This window comes from Magallana gigas, chromosome 4 (assembly GCF_963853765.1).
Source record: "Magallana gigas chromosome 4, xbMagGiga1.1, whole genome shotgun sequence".
NCBI classification, from domain to species: domain Eukaryota; kingdom Metazoa; phylum Mollusca; class Bivalvia; order Ostreida; family Ostreidae; genus Magallana; species Magallana gigas.
Genome location: NC_088856.1, coordinates 5469186 through 5485539, shown reverse-complemented (window position 1 = coordinate 5485539; position 16354 = coordinate 5469186). Strand labels below are relative to the sequence as shown.

Here is a 16354-nt window from a genome sequence, read left to right as displayed (position 1 = left end):
TAATTTTACAGTTACTGTTTTTATCCAGTTTGTCTTACACTGTTTTTTATATCAATATAACTGAATTTGATGCTGCGATTTGAATCTAATTGTCCGATAAACAAGAATATGCAATTTGTGATTTTACATTAGAATAAGCCTTTTTTATGATAAATGATAAAATACGATATAAAAAGTAACTTAAACTAAAAACGTTAGTTTTTTCTTATTTTTTCAAAAACATCAAATGGGTTAGTGATAGATTTGACATGTTTGCTATTCCCTTACCAGGTTAAAATCAAATAAAATAAAAACTTTTGTTGTATAAAATTTGTTTCTCCTTTTGCAGATTGCCAAAGTCTTTGATTCGAACTACAAGAAGTTTCTAAAAGGGGAGGAAATGGATTATGTGGTAGATTGGCAACGGAAATACTAGTTTAATGAATTAATTCCATTTGTTTGTATACATGCATAAACTTGAATGGCTCAGGCGATGGGAAAATTGCTTTTCATCACCTGTACAAAGTAAATATCGATATATCTGCAGTAAAACGCGTGCTATAAAAATAAATTATATTACATTAATGATTACTAGATATTCTTTTCTTGATTGTTTTTGTCAGTGTTATATGTTCAATGTGTAAGATTATTATATCCATATAATTGCCATGCTGTTGTTTTTTTTTAATTTACCAGATGACCGTAAGTGAATGCACAAACTTTATAACAGAATAATTTGCGTTTTATTTGCTGAAAACTGATATATTTCAAAATTTACAACATTACACAATAACATGTTCATGTATTTAACGCCATAAACATTAATTTACATAAACATTTTGAAATAGTTATTAAACTTTAACTTTCAGGTTTTTATATCGATATCTGTATATTTTAGATGCATCGCGACGGTAGTTCGTTGATCGTCATGATGATAGATACGCTGCTATAAGATAAATTAAAAAAATGACCATATTTAAGGTATTAAGAATTCCATTAGCGGGCATTTGTCCGTATTTTTGAGCGAGGGAAGCATCGTGCAGACACCCAGGTCCCCCATGCTTCAAAATTGATCGTAGTTAGTTAAATTCCATTACATTGTAAATAATTTCCGGTGAAAAGGATCCTTCCCACTTTTATATACATGCAATATACATGTAGCTTATATTCATATACGTACCCCAGAATATATAATATGATAAATTTGAGGGAACTGCCCCCTCCCTTACCCTTCCTCGATCGCCTCGGGGAACATGTTAGAAATTGTACAATGTATATACCCGAATATTAACAAATCAAACTGATAATACGGTCTGACCCATCCCCGTATATTCGGATATTCAGGATTGGATATGGATTGTTTTTATTAATTGTCACTATTTACCTCAATTCTCACAACGGTTCAGGATTTTTACCCATCGGGTCAGTTTTTAAAACAAGATGGATGGTTTTTTGCTGATCAGAATTTGGAAAAGTCTCCCTCCACAATTACAATGCTATACATGTGCCTGATTTGTTGGCGCTGAGTGTTTATCATGTTAAATTTAATGGCTATAAATACAATACAGACATGTATTAAAGTTACAGTCTCACTTTTTGTTTGAAAAGTACTTTTAATCAATGGGACGTCGGCGATGATTTTATATGCATGTACTATAACAACCCTCGTATTTCCAAAATATAAATATTTACGGAAAAATTAACAAAATATCAACTTCCCGAATATTCTTTTACTAAACTTAAGCCTTCTAGCATACAAAGTATTAATTTTTTGTAAAATTTAAAGCTTGGTGAATTATACCAGTGTAGTTATTTGCGCAATTTTTTATTGATTTTGTAAACAGATGACCTTGATAGGTACTATGAAATGAACATGTAAGTTGTATATGCAAACTGCGCAATTATTAATCTGTCAATAACTATGTTGGAAAGTCCTTGGAAAATTATATTTTGGAAATTAATTGCGCAGCAGCATGATCTCACACGTCCAGGTGTGGGACAGTAAAGCTATATTTGTCATATTTACAGAATCTATGGAGTCCTGATATTGCAAGCTTGTCACAAACTACATGTTTTCTGTTAACCTTTTACATGTAACTTATACTCATGTTTTGTACTGATGCGGGAGATTGTAAGCCCACATCCCCCGACACTGTGATGGACAGTTTGACAGTTTTGATACTGTATTTAGAATTAAAATATTGTTTAGGAATTTGATCACTAAATCTACACTCATGACCAGCGCAGGTGGTCATGAGTAACCGAAACTGTCTGTCCCGGCCGAAAGGGTATATATATGCATGTCAAATTGTTAGAGAATGAGAACTGAATTGGAACAGAACGGAATTAGACCAGCTTTGATACCACTATACGATCCAATAAACTTGTGAAGCTTTTTACCCGACTTTTGACTTTGTCAATAACAAGTACAGACGGGAAGACTTTCTGCGGGAGAAGTCTTACAGTTATAATTCATTTCAATTGATTTTTACAAAATGTTACATTATAAAGAAATATTTTATTCACAAGTTTTTTTTTCATTGCCACATCATACATCAGTTTCATTTAAATTATACAGAATGATGCTTTAAAAAATATCTAATATTTAAAAATAAGTTCTTTTCCATTAACTTTAGATTACATTTTCGTTACCACCGTTAGCTTAATTTTTATTAACACAATTCTCTTTTATTCTGGAATGGAGCTTTGTTCCCTTTTTCAGAACTTTTTTCATGGAAATTCTTATCTTTCATCGTTTATTACTTGTTTTGATCAATTCCCAAGGGCTGTTACATTCTTAATGTTTTATGCACATATTAAGAGGCAATTTGTGCGTACAAATTAACGTGAATACTTAATATTGTATAATTTTTGGCCTGTGAATTTCTTATTTCTCTCAGATGCATATATTTTAGAAATACGTTCAGAAAAATAGAACAGCCACTTACATAGCCAGCAGTTTCTTTCAGTTGAATATTTAGATCTTAAAAAAAAGTAACTGGACCATGAGTCCTGACCGTCAACTGACCTTGATCGTCTGCCTTAAATTATAACACAAATAGCTAAAAAAAAAGATCTGGTAGTCTTAAGCTAATATACTACATAAACTAGTTATTTTGAATATAAATTCACTCGAGTATTTATATAATATGATTTAACATACAAACTTTAATGTACAATTGTAGTATGGGATCGACCGAAGACATAGAAAAGTGATAACGACCTCGCAACGCCAGTTTTTATCAATGCCTTTTTGTGTCTTGGGTCGATATCACTGGTCATTAGTTCTCATAACAACAGATCAACCTACAAGGCAATTCATTATTAAATAATAGGGATAATTATTATGGATAATACATGGCAAAATCTGTATCACACTCCATATTAGCCCGAAACTCCAATACCAACCCGAGGACCGAAGCCCCGAGGGCAGAGATTGGTCACACTAACTAACAACAAAGAAAAACGGTCTTAAACACTAATTAATTATGGCGGCTTATTCTGTCCCATCATTAATTGTTGCGTGCTTAATAATTGTCGCACTGGTGAATAAGCTATGGAGTTTGTGAATTGCAATTGTTGCAGTTGCAGACATGTCATTATTAAATTCGTAGTTCCCAATTTCTTGAAAAGCATTGTCCAGCCCCGGTAGATATTTGTCACCTCATTACATCGTTGTTGAATTCTTTTGATGCCTCTGTTGTTGTCCCTTTTAAGAATTCTGTAAGTCAGACATGTTTTTTGTTCATTGATAGAAGAAGTACTGTATTTGTTAATCGAAGAAATGTTTTTTATGGCTAGAATGCTGTTGTACTAGAGTTGTCAGATTACCTGCATGTTCACCAGTTGCAAAGGTGGAATTTCTTGCGCTATTGTTTACCTTTCCTCCTTGTATACCAGATTCTTTACAAATTAACTTTATGATATTTTTTAGTGCGATTTTAACCCATAGGTTGTCACATATACCACGAATTGCTCGACGATTTTCTGTTAATTTCAATATAGAAAAAAGAGTCCTCGGATTGCATTTTATCGGATCATCGCTACCGGATATCTCGGGTTACCTACTAATAAGTTATTTTTTTTCAATTTAAATCAGATTTGACATTAACAAGGATTAAAGCAATATGAGCTGCAATTTTCATCTTGAAATTTTTTTTTACGAAAAGGTGTTTTTCTTCTAAAATGAAAAAAAAAATCATGGTTTTAAATTTCTGTAAGCTGTATTTTTGTGGGAAAAGCCGTTAAGAAGCCTTTATTGGAGCAAAACTGAATTATTGTCGTCCTGTACAAAAATTGATTTGCTATATATTCCTTATAAGAGAAATCTTTCTTCTGGCAAAAATTAATGAATTTTTTAAACTTTATTCACCATGAAAGTTTAAGTTACATGCAGACTTATCAAACTAGCAGGTTTCTGCAGCAAAATAATTTTTTTGAAAATACAGCTCATATTGCTAAAAATTATAAGGTTTACCTTTGTCTGCCGACATATTTTTTTTGGGGGGGTGGGCCGTGGATGGGGGGAGGGTGCTGCTCTCTCTAAGAATATGTCACCTGTTGATGTTTCCTTTCGCTCAATGTGTCTCCATCTAAGCTTTACGTGTTCAGTTCTTGGAAGCATACAGAAGCACATTAGATTGTTAAAATTGACAGTGCTACTTAAAGCTTTAGATTTGCTGTAATTTACCAATAAACATATAAGTGTGTCCCTTTGAAGGGGATTACCTATTCTAAAATTATCATGCCTGAAAATAAACTAACATACTTCCACCGAGAAAATTATTGGAATACAGAATATCAATTTCATGTTGTGTAAAGGGATCTTCTTTTTTCTCTTTATTGCCTTTGCCTTGCTGTTTCAGCAGCTTTCTGTTGGAAAGCAAAACATCTCATGCATGTTTGAACTCTCTGTCTTTAATTATACTAATAGTTGAATCTTTCTCAACCCCCCCCCCCCCCAAAAAAAAAACCCGATTGATGCTGCATTGAATTGACTGAAAGGGTGTCTGGTTTATATTGGTCTCCTTTCTGATTGTTGCAGTCAAAAAAACTGAGCCAAATAGGTATTCAGCTTCCGTTGACGGATATCACAAAGGTCGCACGTTTCATTTATAATTTGCAGCCAGCTTATTACTTTGTTTAATATGCTGTTGCTTTTCTAGCAGTGTTAGGATTCAGCTTATTCATAACAAAGTTTTTTTATCTAGAATTTTCTTACCCTAATAATTCATCCAACTCACCACGTTTCCTGGCTAGTAATTCTAAAGTTCTCTTTCCCTTTTATAACTCTCTTCCAGAACGTTTCTCCATCGCATTTGTTTACAGGTAAAGACGTCGTCTGCTTCCAGGGGAAATAATTAGAGGAATGAAAAGTGCAAAGGTGTAATAAAGGGTAAAATAAAGGATGATGAACAGGGGGGGGGGCTGATAAAGGCGGTTAGTAACATAATAATTGTTTTGAATCAGAACTAAATCTAAGTATTGACTTTTAAAATAGATGACAATGCAATGAAATCGGATAGTACATTATTAAATTCCTTAACATAAAATGAAAAAAGACAACACTACCCTGCAGTTTCCATAAAACAAAAAATCTAACGAAAACATAGTCTCAGTAATATCCAAACTGCTGCTGAAATCCTATATTTTCCTCGATTTAAAAAAACACTCCTAACTTTTATACGCTTTGCACGGAAAACGTTATGTTGCATCCAAGTGACACAAAACACAAAACACAGGATTTTAGCAACACTTTTCAAGTTAAGCAGTTTTCAAACTATTGATACGTGTTAAATTGTAAGTTCAATGAACACAGGATAATGTTGATCTATTTGGATTGTTTTATCGTATACAACGAAAGAGGAAAGCTTGGCTGATAAATAAAAGCAAAATAACATATCTTTTAGCAAATGATTCGTAAAATCCACATCTCTTCCAATATTCTTATGCTCAATTATCAATAAGTAATGCAAAAATACTTTAATAGAGTTTTAAGATTAGATATATTTTGATTCAATTCAATGGCGTCATAAATGTGTAAAACTACGTCATACAATCATTTTTGTGAAACAAATTGTCTCCAGTACAGTAATAGGCAAATAACAACTAAGATTTGAGATTTCGTGGAGTTAACTCGTGTAACTCTGATACATATGCTTTCTAAAAACTCCCGCGAGCTACTATTTTCAATTTAAAAATATGACAAAAATAACAATACATGTCAAAATCTACATCATATTCTATATCAACCCTAGAGCAATATCAGTTCTCTAGCCTTCGGTCCTCGGGCTGATATATGAGCTTGGGTTGGTATGGGATGTGATACAGATTTTGCCATGTATTACTCTCTCATCTCTCTCTCTCTCTCTCTCTCTCTCTCTCTCTCTCTCTCTCTCTCTCTTTAAATTCAAAGTTGCAAAATTATTTCATAAAGTATTTGATTCGAAAATTTTAAGATATATTCTATTTTTTAAAATCTAACAAGGGAAAAATGTCATTAGCGTCCTTTTCTCAGAGCACAATGATAAGTATATTTAAAAAATGATGATTACTCATGGTTTGAGTTCTCAAAATATGTTTGTTATCAGGTTAAAGTTTATGAATAACATCTGATCTGGTCTAAACACATGACATTTTTAGTCCTATTTTAATAGAATAAGGCTAGAAAAGTGAATCACACAGAAAATTTTGACTTTTCTTTTTCATTTGGGGGGGGGGGGGGGGGAGGGGAGTGATTGCACACAAAACTATAATATTTGAACGCTTAAAACAGCCAAAAAAATCCCAACATGTCTCGAAAAAATTATCATTCACCTCAAATTTAATGTCACCAAAACTAGGTCATTAAATGTAGTTTTATAGGTCTATTAATGTGTGTGTTGGTTATCTCATTATTTAGTTTTTTAATTAAGCAAAACAAAAAGGTAAAGATTTTATGAAAACTAATTGAGACAGTTTTTTTTACCTGGTTATTTTTTTTTATTTATTCAGTTTGTCTTTTTATGAGTTGTATTTCATTTTGCAAAGAGATTATTTGATAATTTTAACAACGAAGAAAATATTAATCATAATTTAAATCGTAGATAAATTTTTTTTATTATTCACAAAGTATTCAAAAACCACAGCTTAAAGAGGTTATCAATGACCAAGAGCTTTGAATTAAAACATAACACAACAATATAAGTTCTATATCATACAATTTACAATTCAGTATCACTATTTTTTTTATTCTACGTAACCCTTAAAAGTATGGTGCAATTGCAGTCAATTATTTACTCATAAATCAATAACGCTACGTAAATCTACAACTATATAAACAAGTACATTAAATGCAATTGCCATTTCTCAGAAACAGCTAACGAGTATCGCCTTTCAGTAATCTTTAATTTGTTTTCTAATAATTAGAATTTTAGTGTCTGACAATGTTACACTATACACAAAGGGTATTTATCTTTTTGTGTCTACGCTTCATCCCTTTTTCACTGGGAAAAACAGGTAAGACATTACACTTTGTAATCTAGATACTATGTTGTTGTAAAAATATATAATTCTTGTACCGATGTTCATGTTAGTTATATGTAATGAATTTTTAGTATTTCACGCTTTCAGTAAACTTTTTTACCAAGCGTGTAATGATACTTTAATAATAATACATCAATTTGGTCCACTTTTTAGTACTGCCTGGAGTTGATTTTATTAATTATCATTTATTTTAAAATCAACGTATCTTGCATTGCAATTAGTTTCTAGTCTGTATTTGAATTACGCACTTTTTTATTATATGAATTTTAGACTTTTCCGACAAGAATTTCGAGAAACCCCAAATGAATCATGTTGTGTAATATTTAAAGATATATTTCAAACTATGAATAAGTAATCGAAGCAATTATAAAAATTGTATGGATTCAAGCACTATCGATATCAAACTCTATAGTCTCGTTCAACCAGACGCTCGGTTGTCTCCGTTAATCTCCGACAAGCAAGAGAGCCTCTCCGATTTACGAGACAGTCGAGCGTTTGGTTGAACGAGGCTAAATTAAACTCGGAATACATGAGACTATGAAAATATCTTAGTTGTTTGTAGTGTATAAAATCTGACTATTTTCAAAGTGTTTATTGATTAGTTTCCTTGACGAACAATGCTTCAGCATACATTGCATCGAATTGCATCGAATTTTTCTATTATGTTCAAGAAATAAGTCTTGTCAGCGGTGATGATTTGTGCTTAGGTCCAAACACTGTTTCACTTTCGGTTTGCCAGAGTAACTGCGTAGGAGAGTTGATTAAAATCAACTCCCAAAAATGTAAAACCATTCTGAAATCGTTGTCTACATTATTGAAGATAAATTAATTTATCAATTCATTTGTTAGAATGATTGCTTTTAAACGAACATTGCGATATAATCCTTTTCGAAGATACTTTACAGTATTAAAAGTCAAATGTTAACACTAATTTTTTTTTATTTTTTAAAAAAGTGAAATTGACTACCAAAGATGAATAGTCTTTTAATTATATAGAAGAAAAAATAGACTGTTAAAGGTTTTTTTCTGTAAAATTGAATCATCGACCTCTTGAGATATTTTTCCATAAAATAAGAGTAAAAACTTGTTCAACCAGAATTTAAATAAGACACAGTTGGAATAAAATTTCTTGTCTTTTATGGTTATCTTTTATATTTCTTATTTTTTTTTTAATCAGATCACATATACTCACTAGTTGTCCTTTTAAAGTCGACGTCTATTGATAGAAAGTGTTATTTTTCAGATTACTTATACATCTTATTCTGCTGTGGGATTTTTTTTCAAAATAAATTGATATGGTGCATGTATGCAATTACTGAACCCACCCCTTTAAAAAACTAAGCTAGAATGTTTAAATGTTATCGCGAACAACACGTTTTCTTTTTTTTTAATAACAACATCGCACATTTCCTTTTTCGCCGAACTTAGAAGATGTTACTAATGTGATATTGAAGCAGAACATGAATAAACTTGCATTTACCATTGCTCCTTTTGCCCATACATTGAACATAAAAATACTACAAGTTTAAAATCTCAAAAAAAAATTAAAACCCGTGATAAAAAAAGAAATACAGAATTGAAGTTGGTTTGCCAACACACACACACACACACACACACACGCACACACACACATTCCTTATTACTTATATTTATATAATCTTGAGCCATCGTACGATTAAATATTTAAATATAAATAAGCAAACCCCGCTGGCGCCTCAATCCGGCGTCATTTGTATTATAGGTTATATAGTACAAAATCGATACGTAGTGTTATCACAGTCAAAGACACTGGAAAATGTATATATATATATATATATATATATATATATATATATATATATATATATATATATATATATATATATATATATATATATATATAAACAAAATTGAATTTACATTAAGAAAAAAGTTCTTCGTCATAATATTGTTTATCTTGTATGGATAAATTTATTTGTTCATAAAATGCTTATTAACATATAATAAACTAAACTAATTTTTTCAGATGAAATATTTCTGAGGCGGACTACAACACGAATAGACCTAATAGAGCTTTCTATGGCAATATGGTCCGGACATTTCCTCCGTCGTAGTTACTGTACCTCCAAGTGTACCCAGGAACCGGACTGTGTGTCATTATTGTACAACATGGCTGACGGATCATGTGACCTCTTCAACGTGATCTATGACAGTGACGACAGAGGTGACGTCGACTATTACTGGGTGTTGGAAGACAGGGGAACTCGATGGGGTAAGCTATAACTGGACATTGAGCTATACGAATAGTCTTGTCAAGTGGAAAAAAGGTCGAAAATGTTACCCTTCATAATCATAAAATACATCTTTTTAAAGATTTTTTTTTATTAATAATAACGTTTACTTAAAATAAAAAAAATAACACTGAAGATAAGGAAATACCATCTATTATGAGCTAAAGAATTTTCATTGTAGTTTTATTTTTCACTTTTCACAGAAACTTTATAACAATCCTAATTTGAGAAACCAAACCCCTAGTAAACAATGCCTTTAACATTATCAGTTTGTGGTTGCAATGAATTACTTTATTTCAAAAATTATAGGCATATTTCATATTTTCATTCGTAATTCTTATTGTGTTTGGATGTTTAATAAATATAAAACTATTTCACCGAATGGATTGCAACGTATTGTTCCAAAAGTTATTCACACGGACAAAAAATACACAAATGAACCAAGATGTTAATTTAAGAAGAGACAAAAACATGTACATGTAATGCTGATTAATCAAAGTATCAAATTACGATGAAAGGTTATGCAATTGACCTTATACAGTTTCACATTAAAAAATGTGTTTAATAATGATTTTACCGTAAATAGGGATGTCAACGAGTACTCGACAATTGCTCAGCCATAACGATCATCACTAAAAATGTTCCTTATTGATTACTCGTTAAAGTATCAGTCACATTACTCAGCTATGGGGTAAACGATGTGCTACCGATGCGTTTTTATAGGTGAAATTGACGTGGATGCCGACCGGACACCCATAGTAATCAGACAGTGACTGCGGTCATCGGACACATCGATGGAAGTCATTGAAAGAAAATAAGTTGTTTCCACCAATGTTCTGTTGCTTCTCATCGGCAATACATCATTAACACATCATTGAAGATTCGGCCGCTGTATGACCGATCATTGTACGGTGCGCTTTGAGTTTGAGGTTAGAGGTGTTTAACAAACATCGGCCGATTATCGACCTAACATTTGCCCATGGTCAGCCAATGTACTTCCGATATACAAACGGTGTTCACCAATGTACGATCAACATTTAATACATCGGCCGATTACCGCTTGAATATCTGCATATGTTTAGCAATGCAACGCTGGGCCTTTATTGGGCTTGTACAAGTTGTGCACTGTAACATGGGTAATCTCAGATGCATCGGTGCAAATCACATTATCTTTTATTGACCATGCAAGGTGTGGTAATTACTTAATAGTTCTCGGCCGACCATCATCCGGGTATCATACAATGTGTGTAAGATGGCCAGACAACAATCGTATGATGTTTGCTTCACGGTCCGGCCACCCGTCGACCATTGTAGGATGATCGGTAAAGACTGTCCGATGTTTGTCCACTTTATTGAGGCATCGCTCTCATCACCGAGAACTCCGGTCTACGGCGTCCAGCCGAGTAATGTGACTAAGGCGTTAGTAAAAAAAAATCATTTCATTAAGAGCAGTTTTTGGGCAACAAATAAAAAAAACATCTTTCCCCGGCATTTTTGTTCCTTACATTATAGTTTGTTCCGCCGGTGCCCATGGTATATTTTAAGTGGCTGATATATTAGTGTCCAAGATATCCTGATTTTGTAGATCAAATGAATTTTTTGATAAAAAATCAAAAGTTATGCATTTAGTATAGGAGACTAAGTTGATATTTCTTATATTGTAGAGTATTAAGTTTAGATAGAAATTGGTAAAAATGTTAATTCAATTAAAAGTTTAATTTTATTAGTATACTTGCTGTTATAGTCATTTATCCTTCATTGTTCATTAGGTACGGAACAAGGACCTATCATGGAACAAGACAAGTTTGATTTTTATTACTGTAGATAATTTGTAGCTCAATTATATGAAAGCGTCAAAAAAAGAAAAAAGAAGATTAGCAATGACATTTGATGTCGGATATTTAGATAAAAAACATTTTCAAAAAATAGTTTTAATCGACAAGGTTATCCAAGTAATATGAGCATCCCTACTAGTTCTTTCAAAATAACGAAATTTAACCGCGAACATTTAAAAGATTTTTTCCTTGCAGTTCCAGAGTCGTGTCTCGCCCTCTCAACTTGTTCTGGCATTACAACAAACGGAGAATACTGGGTCTATCCAGCTGTAACAAATCGAAGGTTAACGAAAATATACTGTCACAACCTAGCGACTGAGCCTTCACATTTTATAACTTTGAAATATCCCAACAACTTTATCATTCATGACGAATCAAATTGGATAATACAGCACAGACAGTGCCAATCGGCTATTCGCCTCCGGTTGAAAAAAACAAAATTTTTAAAAGTGAAATTACGGAAAGAGGTAAAACTTGTGTATCGCATCCTTTATTTTATGTATAAACACAGATGGAATTATACTTGTAAATGATATGTTCGGTATGTTTTGAAATACTTTAAAAATGCGATGTCCGTTTACAGAGCATGGTGGTAAATGGAAATGATTATACGTTCACATCGCTGACGGGATCAAAACCAATCCAGTATGGATATGCTAGTGACTGTAATGGGGAACACTTCAGGAACCCTTGTCCTCACTTTGGGACCGCCACCATTGATACCAGAGGGACTGGACTGATTGTTGATCCTACAGTATGATTGAATGTTGAATACTTTTTATAATGTTTTCTTAGCTGCATTAATATTTATTTTATTTCATATTAATAGCTGCCTATATTTATACAAATTTCGTAAATAGTATTGTATCAAAATCAATTTTTTATATAACATTATGCAGAGGTCGGCTCTCATATTGGATTTGATATAAGTAATCATTGTCCAAAAGCTGTTGACATTGAATTTGATATAAGTAATCATTGTCCAAAAGCTGTTGACATTGAAGTTGATACAAGTAATCATTGTCCAAAAGCTGTTGACATTGAAGTTGATATAAGTAATCATTGTCCAAAAGCTGTTGACATTGAAGTTGATATAAGTAACCATTGTCCTAAAGCTGTTGACATTGAATTTGATATAAGAAATCATTGTCCATTAGCTGTTGACGTCTTTAACGTCACAAAACGGGCTTATTTCCGCAATTGTGCAAACAAATGAAAATAGTTTCAGTTTTCTTTCATATTTTGTTTTTGGAAGTAAAGAGCCCAGTTCTACTCAAGTACGATATTAAGTGATGTTTTTGTTCATATAATTATAGTTAAAATTGGTACTTGTGCAAGCATGCTCTCGATTTGTCACTGTCGAAAAACAATTCGAAAACATCCATATTTTGCCTTATTACATTAATATATCAAAACAAGACAAACTAAAGATGTCATTTCTACATTATGACATTTTATGACATTTTATAGCAATTGATGTCAATAATTTTTCATGCGTTAAAACCAAGGTACAAGTATAAAAGGAAATGGGAGAAGCTATATTTTAAAAGTCTCTTGCTTCTTGACAAAAAAGAGAAATTATGAAAAATTATCGTATGTTGTTGTTGTTGTTGTTATTAAAGATGCTTTCTATATTGTAAATTTTTATTCGCTTTACTTACCCAGTGAGTTGAAATAATGTAAATATTAGCTAGTTTTGTCGAAATACTTTTGAAATGTGTGCATGTTATGGTGATTTTAATGTCTCTTTTAATATTTAAAGTTTCCGAGTATTTTTCCAATAAGTAGATGCTTGTAATTAATGAAAAAATAACAATTAGTAGGAGAAATTAAATTGTTTTGAAAAAAATGGATTTGTTACATCTGATAGTGTACGTCCTTTAATAAATTATAATGAATTACTAGCTGTAGAATATCGATTAAAAAAAAATAGTTGGATTCATGCAGTTCTAAATCTAAGAGGAGGAGGGAAAATTATTGTCTCTAATACAGAGGGTTCCCCCTAAAGGCTCGTGCGTAATGAAACCCTAATGATTAAAACAATCACTAACTTTCGCAGGCTGCTGTTTTATATGTGTACATGGCGTCTTTCCGACTCCAAGGTAATGGTCGTTCTTTTTCATAAAATTGTTGGTGTTTCCCTCCAAGCGCCTGCCTCGTCGAATCCCAATGCCAGCGTGTTTTTTTTGGTTTTTTTTTTTTTTTTACAAAATCAGAGTTAGGTTCTCAAGATACGGTTTGTCAGAAGAACTCAGAATTCAGTTCGTTATAATCAAGACCATTTTTGTGTAATGCACTCTTCTTAATGAGCCTGAGTTTAAACGCAGGAATATGACTCCCAAACCATGACATATACACAATAACACAAACAGTAAATAATGTATGGAATAAACATTTCTTAACAATATTAAGTTTGTATTTATTATAACTTTCAGATTAAATTTGGTCCCATGAAAGGGTTTGGGACGGCTATAAAGAAATTTCATCGTTCCGTGAATAGGGACCTGATTTCACTCACCTGTGCAGGATGGTGCGGCCATTGTGGACCGATCTCTGGACCAATCAGATTCCAGCATTCTATGGAATTCAGTAAGTTTGAGACAGCTTTGTTTGAAGAAATAAGAACACTTTATATGTTAATGAGTAAGCAACATTCTAGTTTCAGCTGCTGACGCAAAAGCTGTTATTTGCAACAAGTGAAAAGTTCTTCAAGGAAATAGGTATAGTAATACATAGTAATAAAATTACATTATTTTACATTACATTTTAATTGAAAATCAATTTAACAACATTTGTCTAAATATTTGCAATTGTTTTACAAAGGATGCTGATGATAGTAGACCATCATTATCGACATTGGATGGATTTTTACTTTACAATGACGATTTGTTTAAAAAAAAACATCACTTTATGAAGGAGAGAGTTACATTTTAGTTTTATAGAAAGTTGTATTGACAACAACGTATTCAAAAGCGCTGTATGTCACTTAAATGCAGTATGTTGATGCAAAAGTTAAGGATCAATTGAACTCAGCGTATACTATAATATTGTAATTGTTTGACCAACGCATATTTTGCCTTTTTAAAGAATAGTCTTATTACAAAACCTGAATAGAAATTTAAAAATGATTTGGTAATAGTCATCCATGTCAAATAGTCTAGAAATATAAAATGGTAGTTAATCTTAGATCTAAAAAACCTTAACAATTGCATCTTTCTTTTATTGAGCCACGTATACAATATAAGAATTCTATAATTAATTTCGTTCATTTTTTTTAAATATATATTTGTAGGAAGTTAGTTTCTGTAAGGTAGAACAATTTTTTTTAGGAATTGCTATTATTTTAAAAGTAGATAGAAAGTAAGTCTCTGTAATATTGAAAAGAAATCATGAACCTTCAACAAATTGGGATTTAATGCTTCATGAGAAGTCCTAACCTTTTTTGTTATGTCGATAATTTAAGTAAATTTTCTAAGATAAATGTAACACTTTATAACTATGCATTTGCTGACTTTTTCAGTAGTTTTTCAATACTATAACATCGAAAAATAATATGAGGTTGTTATATGGTATACAGTGTATATTAACATTACATTAAATTCCATCGGGATATTAATAATCTAAGAAGTGAAGGCGATTTTGTATTTTTATTTATTATATTTTTACAAAATGTAAATTAACTTTTTTTAAAAATCTGCCAATAAAGGTATTTCTATATTTCCAATAAACTTTTTACTTCTGTTTAATTGTTGTATTTTGTTTTATGCCGTTTTGTCCCAAAGACATACCGAATTATTAATCCGATGAGACAAATTTGAAGTTGACTAGAATTCCCTGTTCCTGTAAACTGTTCCTGTCATCAAGATATAGTATTTGAATGTTGATTCATGTACCAGTCAAACATAAGGGGGAATAATTTATAAATTTGAGACATCAGAAAGTATGCGAACATTAAACTTCTAAACTTTTTAATTTATTATTTTTTTTTTATAAATATTCAAATCGATTTCTAACTCGTGTACTAAGATTAAGACAAGGCAGTTTCATAGTGTGATACAATGATGTTTTCAACTGCTTTATTAAAAAAATCAACATAGTATACTAATTAATTATAATTAAGAATTCTGTAAAGCAAAGTTTCGCAGGTCAGAGATGTTTCTACAAACATTCCAGTTTAAATGAATTTCAAAAACCTTAAAAATCGAAAATTGTTCTTTCTGTTTTAACGTTTATGCAAAACAAATTATAGTAAAACAACAGCTGTAACTAAATCTAATTTGATCATTATCAATAGAAAAATTTGCATAGTGTTATTGACGTTTACCTAGCGTTAACAAAGTGAAACTGGTGAATTAGCACTATTTTTCATTTGTCTATTATTATTATTATTATTATCCTTATTATACAAAATTTATAAAGCGCCATATATAATTTATATTAAATTACTCTATAGCACTGTACATATAAAAAGCTATTGGCATAAAAAGCTAAGAACATCAATAATATACCTAAATACACCAACTTTAATTAAAATGAAATGTGGTCAAAAATAAAGAATACATACCTAAATAACACTAAATTGTGTTTACATGTTAAAATCAATGCTGTGCTGTCTCTGTACTCAATAAAATAAAGTTTGAAAAGCGTAAATACTTAAGAATAGTCTAGATAAGCCTTTCTGAAAAGATAGGTTTTCAATAATTTTTTAAAACGAATAAAATTTCCCTCTAATCTAAGATTTCGGGG

The 16354-nt window shown here is 31.5% G+C and overlaps 2 protein-coding genes across 4 annotated transcripts in view; both read left to right on the top strand.

Moving 5' to 3' along the window:
* The window catches only part of LOC109620656 (glyoxylate/hydroxypyruvate reductase A), a 32564-nt gene that overhangs the window by 5295 nt on the left and 10915 nt on the right, over positions 1-16354 (top strand). For 2 of the 3 annotated variants that reach the window (XM_066081022.1, XM_066081021.1), the window contains exon 9: positions 329-646. The exons of the other annotated variant lie outside the window; for it this stretch is intronic. In XM_066081022.1, the coding sequence (XP_065937094.1) occupies positions 329-415 (87 nt within the window). In that variant the 3' untranslated portion in view covers positions 416-646. Of the gene's footprint in view, positions 1-328; positions 647-16354 lie in introns of those variants that run through there. 3 annotated transcript variants of the gene reach the window in all.
* On the top strand, positions 7341-15349 carry LOC105343726 (A disintegrin and metalloproteinase with thrombospondin motifs 9). Its single transcript, XM_034451607.2, has 7 exons — positions 7341-7476; positions 9509-9754; positions 11804-12075; positions 12192-12362; positions 14044-14197; positions 14268-14328; positions 14432-15349. The coding sequence occupies exons 1-6, from the start codon at positions 7404-7406 to the stop codon at positions 14306-14308; spliced, it is 957 nt and encodes a 318-aa protein (XP_034307498.2). The 5' UTR covers positions 7341-7403; the 3' UTR covers positions 14309-14328; positions 14432-15349.